The 21,276-nt window shown below is 33.1% G+C and overlaps 2 protein-coding genes across 2 annotated transcripts; both read right to left on the minus strand.

Annotated features, from left to right (window-relative positions):
• Positions 1-392: 392 nt before the first annotated feature.
• On the minus strand, positions 393-3,257 carry LOC136974762 (disintegrin and metalloproteinase domain-containing protein 10-like). The gene is made up of 3 exons (XM_067269705.1): positions 2,845-3,257; positions 977-1,542; positions 393-868 (listed from the first exon to the last, which is right to left on the minus strand). The coding sequence occupies exons 1-3, from the start codon at positions 3,255-3,257 to the stop codon at positions 393-395; spliced, it is 1,455 nt and encodes a 484-aa protein (XP_067125806.1).
• A 1,607-nt stretch (positions 3,258-4,864) lies between these two features.
• On the minus strand, positions 4,865-20,763 carry LOC136974409 (protein CNPPD1). The gene is made up of 8 exons (XM_067269281.1): positions 20,507-20,763; positions 12,454-12,550; positions 11,709-11,793; positions 11,212-11,332; positions 11,003-11,131; positions 8,670-8,731; positions 6,216-6,333; positions 4,865-6,136 (listed from the first exon to the last, which is right to left on the minus strand). The coding sequence occupies exons 1-8, from the start codon at positions 20,573-20,575 to the stop codon at positions 5,744-5,746; spliced, it is 1,074 nt and encodes a 357-aa protein (XP_067125382.1). The 5' UTR covers positions 20,576-20,763; the 3' UTR covers positions 4,865-5,743.
• Positions 20,764-21,276: the final 513 nt, after the last annotated feature.

Below are 21,276 nucleotides of genomic sequence, written 5' to 3' on the forward strand. Positions count from 1 at the left end.
ATGTTTCACTTCCTTTGACGCATCTTTCTTTACTGAGCCTTTCTTTCCCTTAACGCGTTTTCTTCTTGATCTAATCTGTTTTTCTTCGGGTCTTCTGTTTGCTTTTCGTCTTTGTCTGAATATTGCCGTTACACTGTCTTTATGCTTATTTACGAAGTAAAGATAACCACATGCGAGTATTATAAGTACAGCAGCAAGCAGAATTACTATCTCTTTCCATCCAAATATATTCGTTAAGAATTTTTTCTTTACACAGGTTCAGTCACTGCAATATAAAAATTTATTTATTATACAAATATATATATTAAAACTAACAAAAAATAGTTACCTCAGACAACTCCCGTAATGGTTATCGCAGTCAGTTCCGGCCAGTTTTACAAATACACCGCCGTCTACAAGATAAAGTTTATGATCTTCTGCTGTTCTGCAATTGTATGACATTCTTTGTGACGCGTAGTGCATTCACAAAGTTTCAAGCCATGAATCTCGCAGATACTGCTAATACATTCGCCTTTAACACAAGTTCCAGCGTTATTAAAACAGGATGTTCCGTCGGGTTCGACTTTTCCAGGACAAAAAGGTGATGATCCATCGCATACCGAAGTACCATTAAAACAAATTTCGTTGCTGTAGCAACTCTTGTTTGCCATATTTTGTACAAAAGAACAAGATTGGTCGCAACACATTCCTTTTCCGGGCGAACACACTTTCTCATATTCAAGAGAGCATTTTGGTGATGAGTGTGTAAGAGTACAACATTTCTGAATTCCTTTGCAATCATCCACTAATGGATTGCAGTCGCATGCTTCTCCTTCTTCCAGAATTCCGTTGCCGCAGGATGGAAGATTGTCTTCTTTTAAACAGATATCTACGTATAATTAAACGTAGATATATTATAGAGAGTTCTTTTAACACGTCGCAGTAAACAGAATATATATTTAAGTATTGTTTTTAAAGATATATTTGAAATACTTACTTTTGTCTTTAAGGCGTCTATTCATAGATCTTAAGCAGCACGGTGAAAATTTCCAATTGTTTGGTTTCTTTCCGTAGGGAATTTTTGGGTACATGATATAGTTTCCCATTTGTGGATTCCAGTAATTAGGACTACATTCTTTGTCTTTGAATGCATCATCTTTGCAACTGAATGCGTGTCCCAATTGATGAGCTAGATTTAATGCGACTCTAAATCTTGGTACCGTCGTGTTTCTTTCTAGACTGGTGACAAAAGCTAAGTTACTCATTTTCTTCGTAGCTGCGCTCACATTGTGACATATTCCACCAATTTTCTTCACGTCTCCAGTCACGCAAGCGTCTCGTTTCCAAAAATCTCTGTGGCAAAAGCATATCAACATGCAGTAAGGATGGCGATATAGAGATAAAGAATCTAGAAATACGTTGTGATCGTTTGTTTCAATTGATAAAGGATTTCCCAGATCATCTTTCTTTTCGAAAATTGTTATTTTTTCAGCACTAAATCCGACATCATCGGGTATTTGGTCTCCATTTAAGTCGCTGTTTCGAAATGTTTCATCTACAATCCTAATATGATGTAAGACTTCAGCAACCACGTTTATGATCCGAGCTCATGTGTTGGAAATAAGTGTAATCGATTAACACTTCCAGAAAACACGCGGTTTTGTGACTGAAAGGAAAAAAGTACAAGTTACTTTAACAGCAAATGTATATCTTTAAAACTTAATTTACTGAACAGCTTTGATTCGTATTAAATATTTAGAATATATTTTGTGAGATGGCAGAATGGCCAAACGGTTGACGATTTTCGAACCATATGGATTCGAACCCGGGTCCTCCAATGATAGTTGCTATCTTAACCGCTCGGTCATACGTTATATATGACATGCCGGATTATCGAGCGAATATATATATGTCAAATGTTATATATTCGATATTTCATTATACAATGTTAAAATAAATATTACCTTTCAGGGTGTACTATAGATTACCACCTATGGAATTTCGGGACTCTGAGTATATATTTGAACTCAGGAGACAGAGACGAGTTCAACGGTACCCTACTTTTGGGCCGGAGGCAAAAAATAAGAAAGTTATCATACTTCTTTCGGCGATCGCGCGATGATCGGGAGTCGCGTCGCTCTCTCCGCTAAGCTTATCGCGTGTTTAACAGGCAGTCCGGCAAGTCGGCCATATATACCTTCAACAGAGGCAGATGTTGATCCACGAGCACACTGATCGTCTGCAGTTCGAGTTAAGTCCTTTTCGCACACCCTCGCGCTCGTCGACCTCGGGGGCTGCGGCCCCTCAGTCTCGCTATCGCTCGCGGTCGGCTAGTACTACGAGCCGACCGCGCTATCGCGATCGGGAGTCGCGATGCTTGAACAAAAGGGAAAAAAGGAACTGGCGTTTCGACTGTTCGTGCTCCCGACGGACTCCCCCAGAGGGGAGCCGCCGGCAGGCCGCCGATTGTTTGACGTCACTAGTTCTTGATTCACGATAGTTCTTGAACAAAAGGAAAAAAGGAAGTGGCGTTCGACTGTTCGTGCAATTTCTTGCCTTTCAGAGTGCTTTTTTTTAAATTTGTTTGCAGACTTTACCGCGAGATGGCAGCACTAGAACTACGGTGCCGTCTGCATGAAAGCATTAAAAAAGCATGATAACTTTCTTATTTTTCGTCTCCGGTCCAAAAGTAGGGTATCGTTGAACTCGTCTCGGTTCCCTCAGTTCAGGTGTATACTCAAAGTCCCGAAATTCCATAGGTGGTAATCTATAGTATCCCCAAATCTCAGTATACAACTTCGGTACTTTATAGTAAATATTTTTATTCTAAACTATTTTTGAATAATGAGTAATATGTAAACTTACATTCTTGATGTTTCCGCGACTGGAATTTGTTTAGTAAGCCGCAAACGATTAGATTTCCTGTTGAATCTAAGAAAACCATCATCCATCATCATTTCGCAGACAGCTACGCCATCGTCATAAGTCGGTTTTATTGTCACATCTCTCATACTATAAATGACACCGGTTTGAATTTCAAAATCTTTTGTGTGCAAGCGAGGTGGTTCTACCATATATAAATTGGAACCTTCCTGGAATCTTAGAAATAATTCTTTTTCGTAAATATAACCCATTGCGTTCCAAGTCATCCGGTGTTTTGGTTTTCCTATCATAATGGGAGGTGCGTCTAAATTTTGTAGATACATCTTCTGTAATGCCCTACCTTTATGAATAACAACTTTAGTAGCCGAGTACAAGACGGATTTCGCTTCTACCATTTTTTTTTTTTTTTTTTTTTTTTGTAACTCTTTCCGCCCAGTGGGCACTAAGAGGGCCTCTTATAGCAAGCCCATTATGGGTTCGGCCAGGCCCACAATGGGGCGGTCGGGTGGTGAGGGACGGGGACCGACATATCCGGACGGACCACCCCCCGAAAAATTCCTGGGGATTTCTCGACCCGTTCGGATTCGATCCCGGGTCCCCCAGGGCGGTAGGCTGCTAACCTTGACCGCTCGGCCATCCGGCCGCTCGCTTCTACCATTTGAAATTCAAAGTGTCTACTGTAGGCGTTGAAATTTATTTCTGTATTAAGCACTCCGTGAGAAATGTCGAAGTTGAAAACGATTTTATTGTCAATTGTGTAAAGATAAGAAGTCGTACTATTTGAAAGTAAAGTGTTTAAATCGTGAAAAACAAACAAAACTCGGAGAAAAAAGCTTAACGGATTCATTTTTTCTCACTTCTTATTCGAATAGTTTACTCCAAAATAATTCCGTTCGTGGAATAGAATTCGATTTTGTAATAAAATTTAATTGCTAGAACGTTTTAAACCAATACGTATTTTTTTTTTTTTTTAATCAGGCTACAAAGCTAAATGATTACGAAGCAATTTCTTGTAATTACAGTAGAGAATCGTTAATCCGAATCAATTGGGGACTGGGGTTGTTCGGATTAGGGATTTGTTCCGATTACCGATTATGTACGAAAAAATATATTAATCTGTCCGATGTTCAAATTTTTCTCCGTTGCGTGTCGCTTCGTGTTGAATTTTCGTCGATTTTAAGCCTAACGAAAATTTTTATAATAGTAATCGAGGCTATTGTATCGTTAAAAATTATTTATTTTGTACAAACAAAATAAATATATTGAAGAATATAAAAACATGAAAATTATACTTTAGAAGTAAATCTAGTATCAAAAACGTTCGATTCAGCACGACACAGTCCGACTGAAAATCGTTCGGATAATCGGCGATTCGGATTACCGGTGTTCGGATTAACGACTCTACTGTATATAATATAAACCAGCAACTAGTTGCTCAACTTTCCCGGCATTTAAAATTTTAGTGGCGCCATCTGTTATCACATTTATTTTAAAAACTTTTTATATTTTTTAACTGTTATAAAACAGCAAAAACCTTAATTTTGAGTATACGAATGGGTTTTATAAAAAATTGTAAATGCTAATAATGAGTAAAATCGTCATTAAGTCCGACCCTACTGGAGATACACACGGCTCCCTTTATCTCCTGGGGAGGACTTCACAGGGGAATCTGATCCCTAATTAAGATATTAGACACAAGAAACCCAAAACCTCCACAAAGCAAACCTGTCAGTCTGGCAATCACAACCGGAAGCCACTGGCGGGCTTTATTCAGGAATGGACTGATGAAAAATTCTTGGGGAGTTACTCATCTACATTTGATTCTGTCCCCCACAATGTCAGGTTGATGCCTTAACTGCTGTGGCCATCAATGTATTTGTATTTTCAAATGTAAAAAAATCAATATAAATAACAGCCCAGATTTTATCTAAACAGTACTTATTACAATATTTATCAATACATTTATAATTTCTATAAACCATTTTATATACATCATATAAAAAACTTTTCAACTTTGCATTTTTATTCTGTCTTTTAACAGCATCAGTAACATCAGGTTAGAACATTTTCATTAACAAACAAATCACGTTCAACAACATTAATTACATATTGTAACATTATTACAATGCATTTCTCTTATGTCTCTCCACTATTGCATTTTATCTAACACTGTAGTACGTACAACCAAATGCACCAACTTTACGCTGCTATGCGGATACCGTTACAAGCTCTAAACTGCATGTTTCTTTAACACGAAGCTAACACGTCTGCATAACTCCTCTCTCTATACACACATGCTGATATTTTGATGACAATTGTATAAATTATTCTTATTACTATATGAAAATGAGAAAGTATTTTTATATGTAAATATATCAATTCTGTCAAAACTATAATAATAAATTATTTGGTTTTTTTTCAAAATTTTGTATTAATTTAACTATAAAAACAGTCTTTTGGTATTTTTTTAATACAAAAATTTACTAGTTTTTTTTAGTTTTAAAAAGTATTATGATATCAAAATAATGGGAGTTATTATGTAGGATGCTCCATAAATCTGGAACTACAGGAGTTACGTTACTCATTGTTTATTCTTTTTCAGATAAAGTATGGTGCTAAATAAAGAGAAACAGAGTTATTTTGATGGTGTGAAGTTGCCAAAGAGTATAACAGGTTGCATCCAGACTTCCCACCAATCACATACAACAGTATTGATGTAGTTGTTAAACTATTAAAAAATAACATAAATTTGTCCCTCCTCACTCAACACCATGATTTACCTGTAGAGGAATGAACAAAGATCAATAAAACTCCTATGATTCCACACTTATGAGACTTGGTGAAAACATACAATTACCAATGAGTAATGAAATTAATTATCTTAACCAGGTTGCTTCAACTGTCTATTCTGAGATGGGAATGTATGAATCCTATTGAGAGGTTTATATGCAATGGTCCTGACGAATGGAAAATTATGATTACAAGCATTATGATGTGGCTTATATACAGATACTTGTTTCCAGCTATTATTATCTACTATGGATTGTTCGCCAATGATTATAGTTTCGATTTTGTCCATATTTACTTCGACATCAATTTTCATAGGAGTAGAAGAGGAGTTACGAGTTGCGACAGATAAATCTATACCCAAATTTGTATTTTCTTTTGCATTTCTCAGTATTCTGTTCATTGGACTGTAACGGTTAACCATGGTCACCGAACCCACAAGCGTTAATGCTGCAGCAACGTATGCTATCATTGATACTGCAATAATCTAAAAATGAAAAATTCTCATTATAAAAAAACTATTAATTTATGTAACAAAATATAAACAAAATTAATGAGAACTGCACCTGAACCACATTATCGATTATAATAGTCCAACACTGTAACATCACCGATCCTCGACTCAATACAGAGATATCTGTGTACGTCAACCATCCTCGTTTTGATATTTCCTTCTGGGCAATCCTAAAAATAATTTTTTATAATTTTCATCTGTACATATTACATTTCCTACAAAACCATTTATTAAAAACTGAATATGTTCATAAATAATTAATTATTATTATTTTTATTTTTTAGCCTTTTTATCAAGTCCAACATGGATTTGGACAGGCCAACAATGGGGCAAGCCAAGTGGTGTGGGACCTGACATCTGGGATGAATCATCTTGCAAAAACTTCCTGGAATTTTGTGACCTGGCATTCATTCCACATCGCCTGGAGCAGCAAGCTGACACCATAACTCCTTGGCCATCTGGCTGTCTATATCAATAGGTTAAATATAGTAAATTTGTTACACCTACTGACATTTGTATACATGGATCTTTATGTAGGCTGAGAATAGACTCTAAACTACATGCACATCTGCACATTGAAGTTCAGCACACAATTTTAAATTGTTTATTGTTTTAGAAAACATTTGTAAAGTTGAACAAGTTAAACAAGTATGGCAATGTTAGTACTCTTACTTTTGCCAGACAAGTAGTTGAATGACCCGAACAACTTAATGCAAGTCCCATGATAACTTTCATGTACAATTTAATTAATATATATGTTTTCACTTGATGCTAGTAAGATTGTTCAGTCGAGCACCTTATCATCCATATATTCATCTACTCAGTTCAGAGATCTCTTATGCTGTTGCAAGTGATATTTTAATAAACCAATTATTTTCATCATCATCCAAAGATAATGCTTCAGAAAAATCAAGAAAATTTAGTAATAGGATCACAAAAGTTTTTATATTCTCTCACAAACATTTGCCACTGGGTGATGCCATATTTACAAAGTTGTTAGTACTCTTTCTTTTCAGCCAGAGCAGAAAGAGTATTTATTCCAAGTGCAATTACTCTCAGCAACTTCAACAGATAGCAGTGTATTCTGCTGCTAAATACTATGACCAGAAAAACAGAAAGCAGCATCGAGTAATTTTACCTATACTCTCCAATCTATTTGCAAAAAATTACATCCAGATGCAAACTGAAAGTTACTTTTATTTATAATGTAAAATTAATCTCAGATTTGAAAAAAGTTTATTCTTTCTTCACAGAAAAAACATTATAATACACTATATTTAAAAAATACCTTTATGATCACTACTTTATATATGGGTACAGTACTATACCAAAATATCCGGCAAGTATGGAACCAGAATAGATCCAGATTTCTGGATTTTCTAGTCTTGTGAACACAAACTAAATATATACTTAAAATATAAAATAAACTACAGAAAGTAAAGAACAAAACTGTTTTTAATACACTGTATGCCAGCAATCTCACTGGAACTGGCATCATGCAGTGCATATACAAGGCAAAACAAAGCAAGCCATGCAGCAAACTATAGCCAAACAAATTCAAAACTAGTAAGTTTGCTGCTAATCCTGGATTTCTGGATGCTGGATATTTGATCCATTACTATATTTTAAACATTCTGTGTTATATTCTATATATATCTCTTTCACGTTATTAAATGAAAGCAACCTGTATCGAAAAAAAAAAAAAAATGTTACATTGTTGCTAATGTATACTAGTGAGGCCTGAGATGGTCATAACTGTATTGAGTGTGTGCAGACTTTTTTCCCTTATTTTTCCCTAAACAATATAACATAACAACTATTTACATAATAAATAATATTTACATTGTATTAGGTATTATAAGTAATTTAGAAATAATTTATAATATACTAGAGGATGTGTTTAGGTTACATGCAAATAGTATGCAATTTTATATAAGAAATTTTAGCACCTGTAGATTTTGGTATCCATGGAGGTCCTGGAACCAGTCTCCTGTGAATACCAGGAGACAGCTGCATTTGTTCTTTTTAAAATATTTAATAGCTTTCTTCATATTATAAAATAAAATAAATTTTTACACAGTAAAGATTTATTTTGTTTAATAATTAGAAACAATTTACAGTTTTTTAAAATTTCCTCTTGTTTACAATTCACAAAGTTCTTAAAGCCAAATGATCTACTAGATTATTGGGTTATTTTAGGGCTAATTTTATAACTAAACAAATAGTAATTTGATTAGAGGGAGGCAATTAGGCTGTCATCTCAATAAATTTAATAATTATAAATAAGTTAATTTTTAATTTTAATTTTAGAAAGTTCTGGAAGAAAAGAAACAACCTGGAGTGAGACTAGAACCTGCAAATTAGCATTAAGATACCCTGATAATCTGGTAGATCATTTGGTTTTAATTAAAAATTTGGTTAGCAGATGTTTATATAAATATTTATTTATGTAAAGTTTTTACATTATTACTTTACTTTTTAAAAAAATATAAATTTATATACATACTTTGTTTCTGCATGATGAATTACATTGAAGAAACTATTTGGATTAACATATAGGTCCCAATTCTATATGAAATAAAAAATATTTTCACAAATTATACAACTCAATGTAATAAAAAATAACTTATCAATTTTAAGTTTTATAAATAATACATAGTTATACTTTTGTAATCTAATAATTTGTAAAGTTAAATGCCTTTCTCTAACATTACTACATCTCTAGATTTAGTAGATTTAATATACAATTTACAAAAATTTGTTGTTTACATTAAAAACAATAAATTTACATCTCTTGAATTTCTCCATTAATTCTATTTGATGATGCATTCTCCATTAATTCTATTTGATGATTACTAAATGGTTGATCTCAATTTTGATTATTATGTGCAAGCTGAACTAGCAATAAGGTGGCCAGCATAAATGATGATAACGTGTTAATCTAGAACTACCTAAACTAAATTATGAGCATTTAGTGTTATCAATCACTTAGATCAAATCTGAACCAAGTTTTCTCAAAGAATTTGGATGTAATCTAGTAGTGAGAATCAGAATGTAAATTATCTAATTAATTTAATTAAATAGAGAGTTAAACACATCAACCTAGATTTTTGAGTCATTTTGATCAAGAATCTCTCCTGTAATGGAGACCCCGTGTCACTTCCTTTCTTCAAACTTCATTTTTTTTATAGAAATTATATTGTCATTTTCTCCATTTGAATGAGAAAGTAACATTTTCCTTCAAATTTGGTAATAAATTAGCATGAGAAATAAATCTCTCCCACATGTTTATGTTAAAGGAAGTACATTTCTCACTTTTATGATGAAAAGAAAAATCAACTTCCCTTTTACAATCCCTTATCTCCCAAGTTCGACCACCATCTGGCTGTCCACCCCCTCTACTTGTCCCCAATGCATCCCGTTAGCAGTCTGAAATTGAGATTTGCTATTGGTTGGAATTCGGGGATAAAAAGAACAATTTTCTCCGATCAAGGAGTTCACCCAAGATTTCTCTAGACTCCAGAACCTAAGTCTCTCATCACGCAATCTTTTAACTTGTGCACCGTAATTCCCACCAAGATCCACAGTCATCCTCTGCACTGAACTTCCGCTACTGGTCTACTGCCGTTCAACGTTCTACAACCAAGAGTCAACTCTAGTCTACACAAGCTGAGGTAGTATATCTTGAAACTTGTAAACTCTCTCTCTCAAGTAGGACAGGGATTAGTATTCTCTTGATTGACCGAAATTTTGCTTATATTTTATCTCTATTAAATTTTGTTTTGTTGCTTTATAATAGTCTCTTCAACAAACTCAATTTTACACTGAAGTCTTATCACAGATCTATGATCCCTCCCTCTTGAAAAATTTTATTCACTTATCCCATTAGCGTGCCCAATGCTCAATATCTGGGCTGGTGTCAGGAGACAAACCCACAGGTTGTTCCTACAAGCCCCCTGTAACCAAAATTCATACTCTTAAAAAACCCATCCTATCAACCCTGCAGGCAGAGAGAGCCCTCCAATCTGAGATTGAACCAGAGTGAAAAAACAAAGCTTTCTTCACCCAACTTCCCACACTAGTATTTGGCTATCTACTTGACAATTTTTCACTATAATATATTAATTCAAAGATATAATCATAATAAATTTTGAAACTTAAGAATTTCTATAAAGTAGTAAAATATTTTTAAATCCTTTGCAAAAAAACAAATATAAAAGAATTCTGCTTGTGAGAAATAATTTACTTATTAGTATCATATTCCAGTTTCATAAAAATTACAAAAACTATCTGCTTCTTCTGCAGTACTACAGAATTTTACAATCTATAACCTAATGCTTTCAGATGCTTCTTGTCCATCTTCAAAACTTTCAATGTTCTAAAGAATGTTTTAACTGAAAATGAACAATTATAAGATTTCATATGACTACAGAAGAAGGTAGTTTTTATAATTTACTTGTATAAATATTTAATAAATAACTTTTTACTAACAAAATACTTCTAAAGAGTATTTCTTGCATTCAAAACAAAACATAAGAAGTGTAAATTTTAGAACTATTAAAGCCAGATTATCAACAAATTATCAGGCTATGATTAGATAAATTAATAATTATTTATTTAGCCTAATCACAGTGCTGTAATTTGGCAGATCATCTGGCTTTAATCAAAAATCAGGTTTGTTGAGTTGTGTTTAAATATTTAGTAATGTTAAATTTTATTCAAAATATTTTAATCCTTCATCGAATAGTGAAGTTGTAGCATATATTCTCTAAATTATTTTGATGATAAAGTTTTATTAAAGTCATAATTTAATAAAATTGCAATTCCAAAACAACTTACAATAGCAGCAAGGAACTCCCTTTCAAGTTTATTAAGTTCTTTCAAATCCATATTAGCTGATATGGCCCATTCGCTATTGAAAACTTCCTCTATTTCTCCTTCATCATATAAAAATTTTGATGCTATCATCTAAGTATAAATATAATTAAAAATTAATTTTTATACAAAACAATATGTACAAATTAATAATTAATAATAATAATTGTTACCATAGACACCAAGAATAAATCACAAGATGAAACAGTTTGTAAATATTCTGGGTTTTTCCTTCGAAGCTGTTCCAAATATACCATAGCCAACATCATCGAACATGGAGATATACCAGCTTTCCTAACAATAAAATAAAGATAAATTTACTATTAATATATATTTATAAAGTTTCAAACAATTTATAGTAAAGATTTTAAATAGTTAATACACAATTGAATCCAGTTTTTATATTGAAACAGATAAGAAAAACATCACGTAAGTTCGAACACCACTACAAGTCATCCACTTTTGAATTGCTTTCAGAGTGAATATAATTATCACAAAAGTATAGCACAGTGCAAGTTAACACCGTATAACTGAATTTGTATGTGTAATTCTTAACAAAACAATTTCAATTTATTATTTGTATAATGCATTTAAACAACACGTAAAAAGAAAAGAAAATTAAGTCATGTACAGTACAAGATTGATGATAAAATATATATACAAACTTTACCTTGATACAGAAGATGCATAATGCATGTCTAATACTTTCAAGCCACAGTCTGGAACTTTTGAAGAAAACCACTCTACTGTGAATTCTAATAAAATATATTTAATCTGTCAATTTAGTAAATCAGACAAAACATTTCTAATAAATTAATATTTCATTTACACATAGGAATAAATAAAAAGATTTAGATGGGAAGTTATTTATAAATTAGAAACAAGTCTTTGGGAACAAATCAAAGCATTACTTCGCATTAACAAAGAATTTGATTTTGGTCAAGATTGACATCTTTGTATTGTGTCTGTCTTGTTATAGAAAAAAGAATATTGCATATTACTTTTCTCAAATATTCTGCTATTTTCAGTTTGTAATACAATGTACCAATGCATCGTAACTCTTACACTTACCAATTGGTCAAAGCACAACAGAAATAAAAATATTTGAAATATCTTCTTGCTATGGGTTTACGTATAAATTCTAAGAGAAATTTCTATATAGAGTGATGTAGACAAATACTTTTAGTGTTCATTTTGTTCATTCATAATGGATCATGTGATAGTGTGAACTTAGCTTTAGTCTGAAATTTTTGATAACTTAATGTCTTCAGTGCTCAAAAATTCACTATGAAAACTGAGTTTTAAATCTTACAAAATTCAACATATTAATCTCTCGAAGGATTAAAAATTACAAATTATCTCTATCTTTAAATCAGTATCATAATAATATGGTTTTTCAAGCTTAGAAATATTACCAGTCAATGGTAGAGATGGGCAATCAGTTGTGGGCAATTTGCTATAGTAGAGTGTCTTCTGTAGCCTCTGTCGTAACTGGTCATGGTCCTTAAATATCTAAATTAAGTAAATATTTGAATATTAAACTTCAAAAATTATCATCCATAATTAAATATATTTTTTAAGTCTTTTTTTTTACAGATAATTTCTATATTATTCTAAAAAAATTTACAAATAATAAGCATGAAAAAATTCTAAATAAAATTATAATTTGATCACATTTATTGGAGATGAAAATTTAATACAGTACTTGACTAAATATCAAGCTTCCAGAAATCCACCAGAATTAACAGAAAACAAGATATTTTGAATTTGGTAGGATATACTATGTGGCCACTTTGTTTTGGTTTCTGTGTCATACACATTGCACAATGCCAGTTCCAGTGTGACTGCTGGTATGCGATAAGTTAAATACAAAGTTCTTTCTTTACTTTCTATTGCTTATTTTGCACTTTACATATATGTTTAGTACGTGTCCAGAAAATTAAGAAATCCAGACCAATTTCAGTCCTAAGCTTGCCAAATATTTGATCTGGCACTAACAATTTATGAGAATTTTTTAAAATAGATGATGATGATGATGATTGGATGACTGAGATAGTTAAGGCACCAGCCTGTTGCTCTAGGGCAGCGATTCTCAACTTTCTTAGCCCCGCGACCCCAAATAGTAAATATAAATAAAATTAATATTTTGCGACCCCCCACCCAAAGGAATAACAACAATAAGCCTTACTATTACTAATTGAATTTTGACTATAATTATAAATGTAAACAAATGCAACAACCATCACATTAATTTCTTTTCTTTACATGTGTACTTATTGTAAGTAAAATGTTTATAAGTTTATAATAAATGATTTTTTTCTCATAAAATGATTTCATTATTGTTTCTGCGACCCCCCTTTTAATATCACCGCGACACCCAGGTTGAGAAACACTGCTCTAGGGGAACAGGAATTGAATCTAGGTGATCAAGAAACCCCAGAAACTTTTTGTGGGGTAGTCCATCTCAAATACATTGGGCTCCATTCCTCACTTAGTCACCCTCGTTACACACTTGACCAAACCCATGTATAGTATGATGACAGATATGATAACAAGACCCTCTTTTACTGTCCACAAGGCATAGTTAGGAAAAAAAAGTTATGTTAATAAATGCTTTATTAAAGAAAAATGAAATAATTTTTATAATGCTTATAAAAATCCTAAATGTAAACTAATATTTATTTGGCAACCAACTTAATAGTTCCAGATATAGAACTACATACATAAAAAAAATACTAATTTATCTATCCAAGATGTATGAAATAATGACATGAACTCATTTTAAAACATGTTTCACAACTATGTGATATCCAGGACAAATGAAAAACTGAGATAAAACATGAACATTAAAAATTTCCTCCTCTCATTCTTTAATACAGCAATAAAATCAACCTCATAAATTAGGAATTTGTCCTGTAAATTGACAGAACTAAATGGGATAAAACTGAATAAATTGACATCTATATTAATTTTTTAATGCTGGCTTTATATCATGTATATATTAAGTAGGTTGTAAAAACTTATTTCTCTACAAAATATTTATTCACAATTTCTTCTAGAACATATTTATTTTGTTATCAATTTATATTGAAATCTGTTCAATCAATTTCAATAAAACTTTGTCATTTTCCTTTAATTACTATGAAGAATCCAAAAGTGAAATAAAAAAAGGGGTCCATGACTTCATTTTCGAGACATAAGGTTCTAACAAGAGCGCGTGTGACAAAGCAATATTGCACAATGTCACAAGGTTGTGAGCATGTCTTCTGTGTGGCTTATATAATTGAGTTTGTTCTCAAAATTTGATAGGACAATTTTAATAAAACTTTGCCATTTTATATTGATTGCAATAAAGAATTCAGAAATGTAATAAATCTAAACACCAACCAAATGCCGAAATTCTATCGGGCTAGTATAAGGCTAATTACTAAATAAATTACGTAAGAAATTTGACTCTAGAGGGAGGCGTTAGGCGCCATCTCGTATTAACATTAATAATTATAATTTTTAATTAATTAATTTAAATAATTCAGCATTTGGTTGGTGTTTAGCTTTAGTATATCGGGTTTAGTGATGATGTTTATAATGTAATAAATGTAAATGTAGAAAATAGGGGTCCATGATTTTGTTTTCAATATAATAGGGGTCAAATAAAAATAAAAATAAAAATACAGCACTGCATGCACCTAACAAAAAATAGACTTAAAAAAATAAACAGAACACAAGAACAAAGCAATTGGCATCGACTGCTTTTAGTTTTGGGTTAATTCATATACAGCAACATGACATATGGACAATCTGCCAAGGGAGGATGTCTCTCAGGAGGTCTTTTACAAGAAACTGGCCTTTATTTAGGTGTTACTAATGTGAAGAAAATCTGGAAAACTCACATACCATTGGCCTGGTATGAACTCACAACAAACTATCAGTGCAGTGGTTTTGTTCACTTAACCACTGGTCGGCACTGACATCGATTGTTTTGTTCTCGGATTGCCTCTCCATATCTTAAAGTGCAAGGATCGTCTCTGTGTGCCTGGCCAGTGAAAGCATCTCCCGTGGCCGGCAGGGTACAAGGATTTCTTCTCCCATGACTGGCAAGTTCAAAGTTTGCCTGTCCATGAATGTCAGCTACAAAGTCACCTTCTCTGTGTGTAAAAAGTGCAAGAATTGCTTCTTTCTTTGTCTCCACCTCATTTCTATTGCAATATGACAAAGTTGCACGATGTCCTAGTGATTACTTCAAACAGTTTGAAGCCATTATATAATAAATTTTAACAATGAAGAAGCTACAACTAATGAAAAATTCATAATTGACAACATCCATAATAGTGTAAAATTTCAGTTCTGAATGAGGAGTTTGGACCCCCAAATTTTAGATCCCCCTAGACAATCTAAAAAGTCAAGAAACCATATCTCTAATTGTAATCTTTGGTGAGATATTCGTCTCCAAAGTTTTCAGCTTATTAAACACGCAATAAACTTAACAGTATGTGCAGCGTGACACCCCAAAAGTAGTTAGTGTAATGGTATTTCTTGTGTTTTATGAGCTTTTAGCCATCTCTAGTAAAGTAACAGCAACAGTTCCAGATTGTTTATCATTTTTAAATTTTACTCCATTTTTGAGTGTCTTCAAAGTTTCAGATAGGCCAATTTCGGGGAACTATATCTCATGTCACATGTCGATAATCAGTTTCTTTGACTTTTTTACTCCTATGGGCACGATCTACAGCTCTGGTAAGGTCTCAACCACCTCACTCAGAGCTGAATTTGTACCTATAACAAGATACGATCCAGCAATCATAATAAAATAAGCACAATCACAGAAATTTGAGAATTATACACTGAAGTCTAGTTACATACTGGCTTTAACATTATGCTATATGATAATTGTAGTGTTTATGAAACCGTGCCGGTGCTTATTCTGCAACTTGAACACAAACTATATGGTGTATTTTCTCGGACACATGGCAAATTTCATCACTAAGTTTTCCTCAGTTGATACGTGTATTAAGTTTTGTACATGTTGAACAGCCCGAAACGTGTACAAAACTTAATACACGTATCAACTGAGGAAAACTTAGTGATGAAATTTGCCAGTGTCCGAGAAAATACACCATATAGTTTGTGTTCAAGTTGCAGATTATGCTATATGATAAATTGATTTTATGTTTCAAAAGGTAGCAAAAATTTACAAATGAATGGTGGTGAACTAAATGATAAAAATATTCCAAACAACAATTTTCAGTTCTCAAGAAAATTAATTATCCACTTAAATAGAATGTCCTTGGAACATATTATGTAGATACAAGTTTATAATAAGTTCACTGTGATTATGACAACAGACATTTTTATCACCATTATCTTAAGTTAATGTTTACAATAACTGATTAATATAAATAGGTCAAATTAGAGGCAGGTGAATCATTATTTATAAGTAAAGATCCTTCAGTTTTTTAGTCAGGAAAAAAATTGACTGCAATTTAAAAAAGGTCCCACAAACACCAACGTTTTTCAGAAAAAATAAATAAAATAATCCTTTTTTTGGTCACACTTTATTGAAAAACCTATTTGTGTAATTGAGGACATGAGAAAAACACAAAAACATCATCTACACTCAATAATTAAAATGATTATGGTATGTAAACAGTAGTTATTTATGGTTTATATACCATAATCATTTAATAATTGAATGTAGGTAGCTTCAACTCTAATCCTTCACAGATTTAAGTCATGGAATGTACCTTTCAATCGATCATTTTGGCATAAAATACTAATATATATATTTTTTGGTTTATTAAGTTCTTACTTTTTCAAACTGTTAGCATCTGTTATAAGCACAAAAATTGCTTAAAAATGACATTACTATGCAATATTGATAGCCAGACGGATAAGTGGTTAAGTCAGCAGCCTTCCACTCTGGGAAACTTGGGATTGAATCCAGACAGGTTGAAAAATTCCAGGAATTTTTTTGGGAATTGTCTGTGTGATATGTGTTGGGACTCCTATCCCTCACCACTTGGTTATCCCATTGTGGGCCTGGCTAAATCCATAATGGGCTTGCTAAAAAGACACTTTTAGTGCCTACAGGACAGAGATTTAAAAATATATATATTATTTTTATTACTATTATGCCAACTGTGCTACTATCTAGTGGTAAAATTTTATGCCTCCAACTTCTGGACATGGGTCATTCTCATAACAGAAAAAAGGATATCCCACGTGTGAAGCTTTGGCATTTTTTAATATACCTGCTTGTAGAGCATAATAGTTTACTAAAAATTGTTTTGTTTTTTTTTAAAGTGGAGTTTGATCCTTTTCAATCTTCCATGCCCAGCTGTTTTTCATCAAGAATTTATTATGTAAAAATCCAAATTAATTTGTTACACAATCCAATATTTCAGTTACGTAATAAATTATTTTCTCAATCTAACATTGCATTGTAAGAGTAAAGTTTCAAAAGAGCGTTAAACAGTTTTCTATATGATAAAAGTTATACATGTAACTGAAACAGGAAGTTTAGACTTCAGAGTGCAACCAAATCTTTTCTATAGTTCCAGTAATGCATGCGATGCGCAAAAAATATAGTTCCATCCAACACATGGAAAAACCTTCTACAATTTGATATAGTCATCTATCCCACTGTGTATATGTTTCATTTTAATTTTTGTCAATCTGTTTAATGCTTAAAATTATTAATCTCTAATATTTAATGAATTTAATTTGTATTTTATTTGAATTATATATGTCCAGAAAACATTTTGAATACTCAAATTTTATATTTGTTCAAAAGTGTGTGTCTTCTAAAAGTTTTTTCTTCCAATCTTTATTGTTTTTCTGTTCTGTTTTGCTAATGCCCAAGGAAGGCTAAATGAAAACATTTGTAACATAATATATTAAAACCTAGTTTATTTGACAGAACCATAGAAAAGGGATGACTGTATTCTGAATGTTTCTATAGTGTCTAGAATCCATAGATTACTTATGTATATGAAATCAAATTAAATAAATTATTGAACTACAAGCAAGTACTTTCAACATTTCATCATAAAGGATAAAGTAAAAAGTAGTTCTGAATGAGTGGTTTGGACCGCGTAGATGACCAAAAATGTCCATATCTCTAATTGTGACCCTTGGCAAGATATTCATTCTGATTGGATTGCTGACATAAAAGGCACAATGGAGCATGCAGCATAACTCTGATTGTGTCCCAGAAGTGCTACAGCATTTCTTGCATTTTATGAGCTTTTAGCGATTTCTAGTAAAGTGGAAAACAGTTGATTTTTGAACAGCATTGTTTTGAACATCAGTTCCAGACTTTCTGACTTAAGTACAGTAGAGCATTGATTATCCGAATGTCGATCAACCTAAATGTCAATTAACCGAAAGCATTCCAGTCGGAAAATTTAAATTCCTGCTAGTGCTGTAGTGCTGCAATCTTTGGCTATGCAATATTATTTTTGTTGGTGTGTGTGTTTTAGCTGGCAGCACTGGCGTGACCACGAGACAGTACTTAGGACTGCCAGGATTTGAACGAATTTCAACATGGAATAGGTTAATGCATTTTTTCGTACATAATCAGTTATCAGAAAAATCTATTTTCCAAACAGCCCCAGTCCCCAATTGATTTGAATAACCGATGCTATACTGTAGTACCACTGTTTTGAGGGTCTTCAAAATTTCAGATAGCCAATTTCAGGAAGGGCTGGATATACAGTATTTCAGTGTTCTGCAACCAGTGTGCCGTCACAAGGTGAAAGACATGACTTGAACTTTTACATATTATATTAATTTCAAGTCTTATTTATATATTTTTTATCACAGTTGTTGTATTTCTTATGCTTGTATTTCATTCTCTGCCACAGCACTGATTAAATAAGATCATGTTTAGCACTAAACACAAGACCATGTTATTTATCAAACACTTGGCTTTTTTCCACCTTTATTAGTCAACTAATAAAGGTGGGAAAAAAGCCAAGTGTTTGATAAATAACACGGTCTTGTGTTTAGTGCTCAACATACAATAAAACACGGTTTCAAGAACATTTAAAGATCATGTTTGTTTATTCTTTATTACAAGCCAAGATTTTTATGTATTCTAAGAAATTAAATGTAAAATAAATTTACTCACAGGTGTTGATGTCTGTTTATTAATAATAATAGGTTGGTGGCATTGTGCAATTCTATTATCAGTATCATATCATATGTTTTTGAGGAAAATAACATTTTGGTGTGCCGTGAGTAGAAAAAGGTTGCGTTGCGGAACACTGCATGTAGACCATCGATTACTTTGACTTTTTAACTCCTATGGGCATGGTCTATAGCTCTGATAAGGTCCCAACCACTTCATTCTTTACATCATCATTGGTACAATGATGATGTAAAGACCATGGAAAAATTAAAACTCATATAGCCATAATTTCAAAGTAGCATAGGAACTTTGTAGTCACTCCATATTTATGAATCCATTTGTGAGTCCACCAATGGCTGAGTAGATAACACCACCAAACACTGGTAGTTGGTCATGCGTTCATACATAACCAATGAGGGGTAGGATGCAAACTCTCGAGTGAAGGGTTTTCCACCCTGCAGTAAAAACAGGAACCGTACACATACATGCAAGTCTTTTGAGATAATTGCCTCCAAAGTAAGCTTTTACCAAATATTGGTATACTCACTCCTCTCCACGCTTTGCACATAGTTATGCACTTTAGTGCTCTCTATCACTTGCACCTCAACACCTGCACAAGGGTAAGTCCTCCACACACAGTCAAGTGGGCTGCTCAAAGCCAGCAAGCTAAATATTTAAACACAAGTCTTAGAGGAGTGACACGATTCCCAATCTCACGTGACGTAGATTTTAGAAGCCATTTCTTGCAAAAGGGCACACGTAAAGGTATGGCTCCTTTGGCTTTTTTTGCTCCAAGTATGGCCTATAGCTCCGATTACAACCTCCAATCTAGGGGATCAGGGATTGAATCTATGCGATCACAAAACCCCAGAAAATTAGTCTTAGAGGAGTGATACAACTCAGAAGTAGACCGATTTCAGGGACCGTATCTCGCAAAAGGCACACACAAAGGTGCAGTTTCTTTGGCTTTTTTGCTCCGAGTATGGTCTACAGCTCTGATAATGTCCCAACCGTCTCATTCAGAGACACAATTATACCTCCAAATGAGGTGCAATGAGGTATTATTGCCTCAATGCCTCATTGCCGACCACGTGGAATTTTCCCGGGTTTTCTTCTGGTTTCTCGTCAGTAGCACCAAAATAGAGGGCCAGTTTCCCATAAAACACCTCAACAAAAGGCCCACGTGTCGCGTAGCCTTATACAAATAGAACCAAACCGATTTATTCGTAAAACTTAAAAATTAAATTATATATTTAGTAAAATACGTAAATTATAACAATAAAACGAAATGAAATACAATCATAATGGTAAAAAAATAAGTAATGAAGGTCACAATTAACCTGTGTATCCGGTAAACACTTGAAAGGGAGAGTTTCTTGTATTGTTTTGTCTTCAGTTATCATCTTCATCCGTCAGTCAAATAATCGCTCGCTAGATATTATACTTAATTATTCGCAATTATCGGGTAGTTTTATCGATAAAAATTAGAACTCATCGATTGTTCGATAACAACAAACGTTACAACATCAAGATCAAACCCACAACTATTTTCAGAACCGAAAACACCTCCACCAACTTATACGTCACGACTCGACTATTTTCCTGTGACGTAGAAAGTCGTATTAACCTTAATAAATTAAAACATTTTATTTCAATTTTTAATTTTTATTTTATTATATTAATATTTTTGGAAAAAATTATTCAGTTTTATAAATTAAATTTGATAATTTTCTACCGTATGTGTAATGTGCTATTTCGTTACCAGAGGGGATTTTTAGTTCTTTTCGCTTGGTGGGCAGTAAAAGAGGCCTTTTTTTCAATAAACCCGTTTGGATTCGACCGGGTTCACAATGGGGTGGGCTATCCCAAAAAATTCCTGGGGTTTTTCGGCCCATTTGAATTTGTTTTGGGTCCGATGGTCGATGGTAGGCTGACACATTAACCGCTCGGCTGTCGATCTTATGAGTTTGACCAGATTCTCAATGGGCCGAGTGGTAAAATCGGGCCCAAAGCATCCAGGAAAGAATACTTATGAAAATTCGCCTGGATTCAATCTTGGACTCTTTGGAGAGTCCAGAATTGAATTCAAAACACGGGCTTTTTACCATAC

Source organism: Centruroides vittatus, unplaced genomic scaffold, assembly GCF_030686945.1.
Source record: "Centruroides vittatus isolate TY-2023 unplaced genomic scaffold, ASM3068694v2 contig_1079, whole genome shotgun sequence".
Classification (NCBI taxonomy): domain Eukaryota; kingdom Metazoa; phylum Arthropoda; class Arachnida; order Scorpiones; family Buthidae; genus Centruroides; species Centruroides vittatus.

Coding starts and splice junctions, on each gene's coding strand:
- LOC136974409 (XM_067269281.1), bottom strand. CDS start 20,575: ATGAAGATGATAACTGAAGACAAAACAATACAAGAAACTCTCCCTTTC. Junction 8,732..11,002: donor GGGAGTTCCTTGCTGCTATT/GTAAGTTGTTTT, acceptor TATTTCATATAG/AATTGGGACCTATATGTTAA. Junction 6,137..6,215: donor TAATCGATAATGTGGTTCAG/GTGCAGTTCTCA, acceptor TTTCATTTTTAG/ATTATTGCAGTATCAATGAT.
- LOC136974762 (XM_067269705.1), bottom strand. CDS start 3,257: ATGGTAGAAGCGAAATCCGTCTTGTACTCGGCTACTAAAGTTGTTATT. Junction 1,543..2,844: donor GTCGCGGAAACATCAAGAAT/GTAAGTTTACAT, acceptor ACATCATATTAG/GATTGTAGATGAAACATTTC. Junction 869..976: donor TAGACGCCTTAAAGACAAAA/GTAAGTATTTCA, acceptor AATTATACGTAG/ATATCTGTTTAAAAGAAGAC.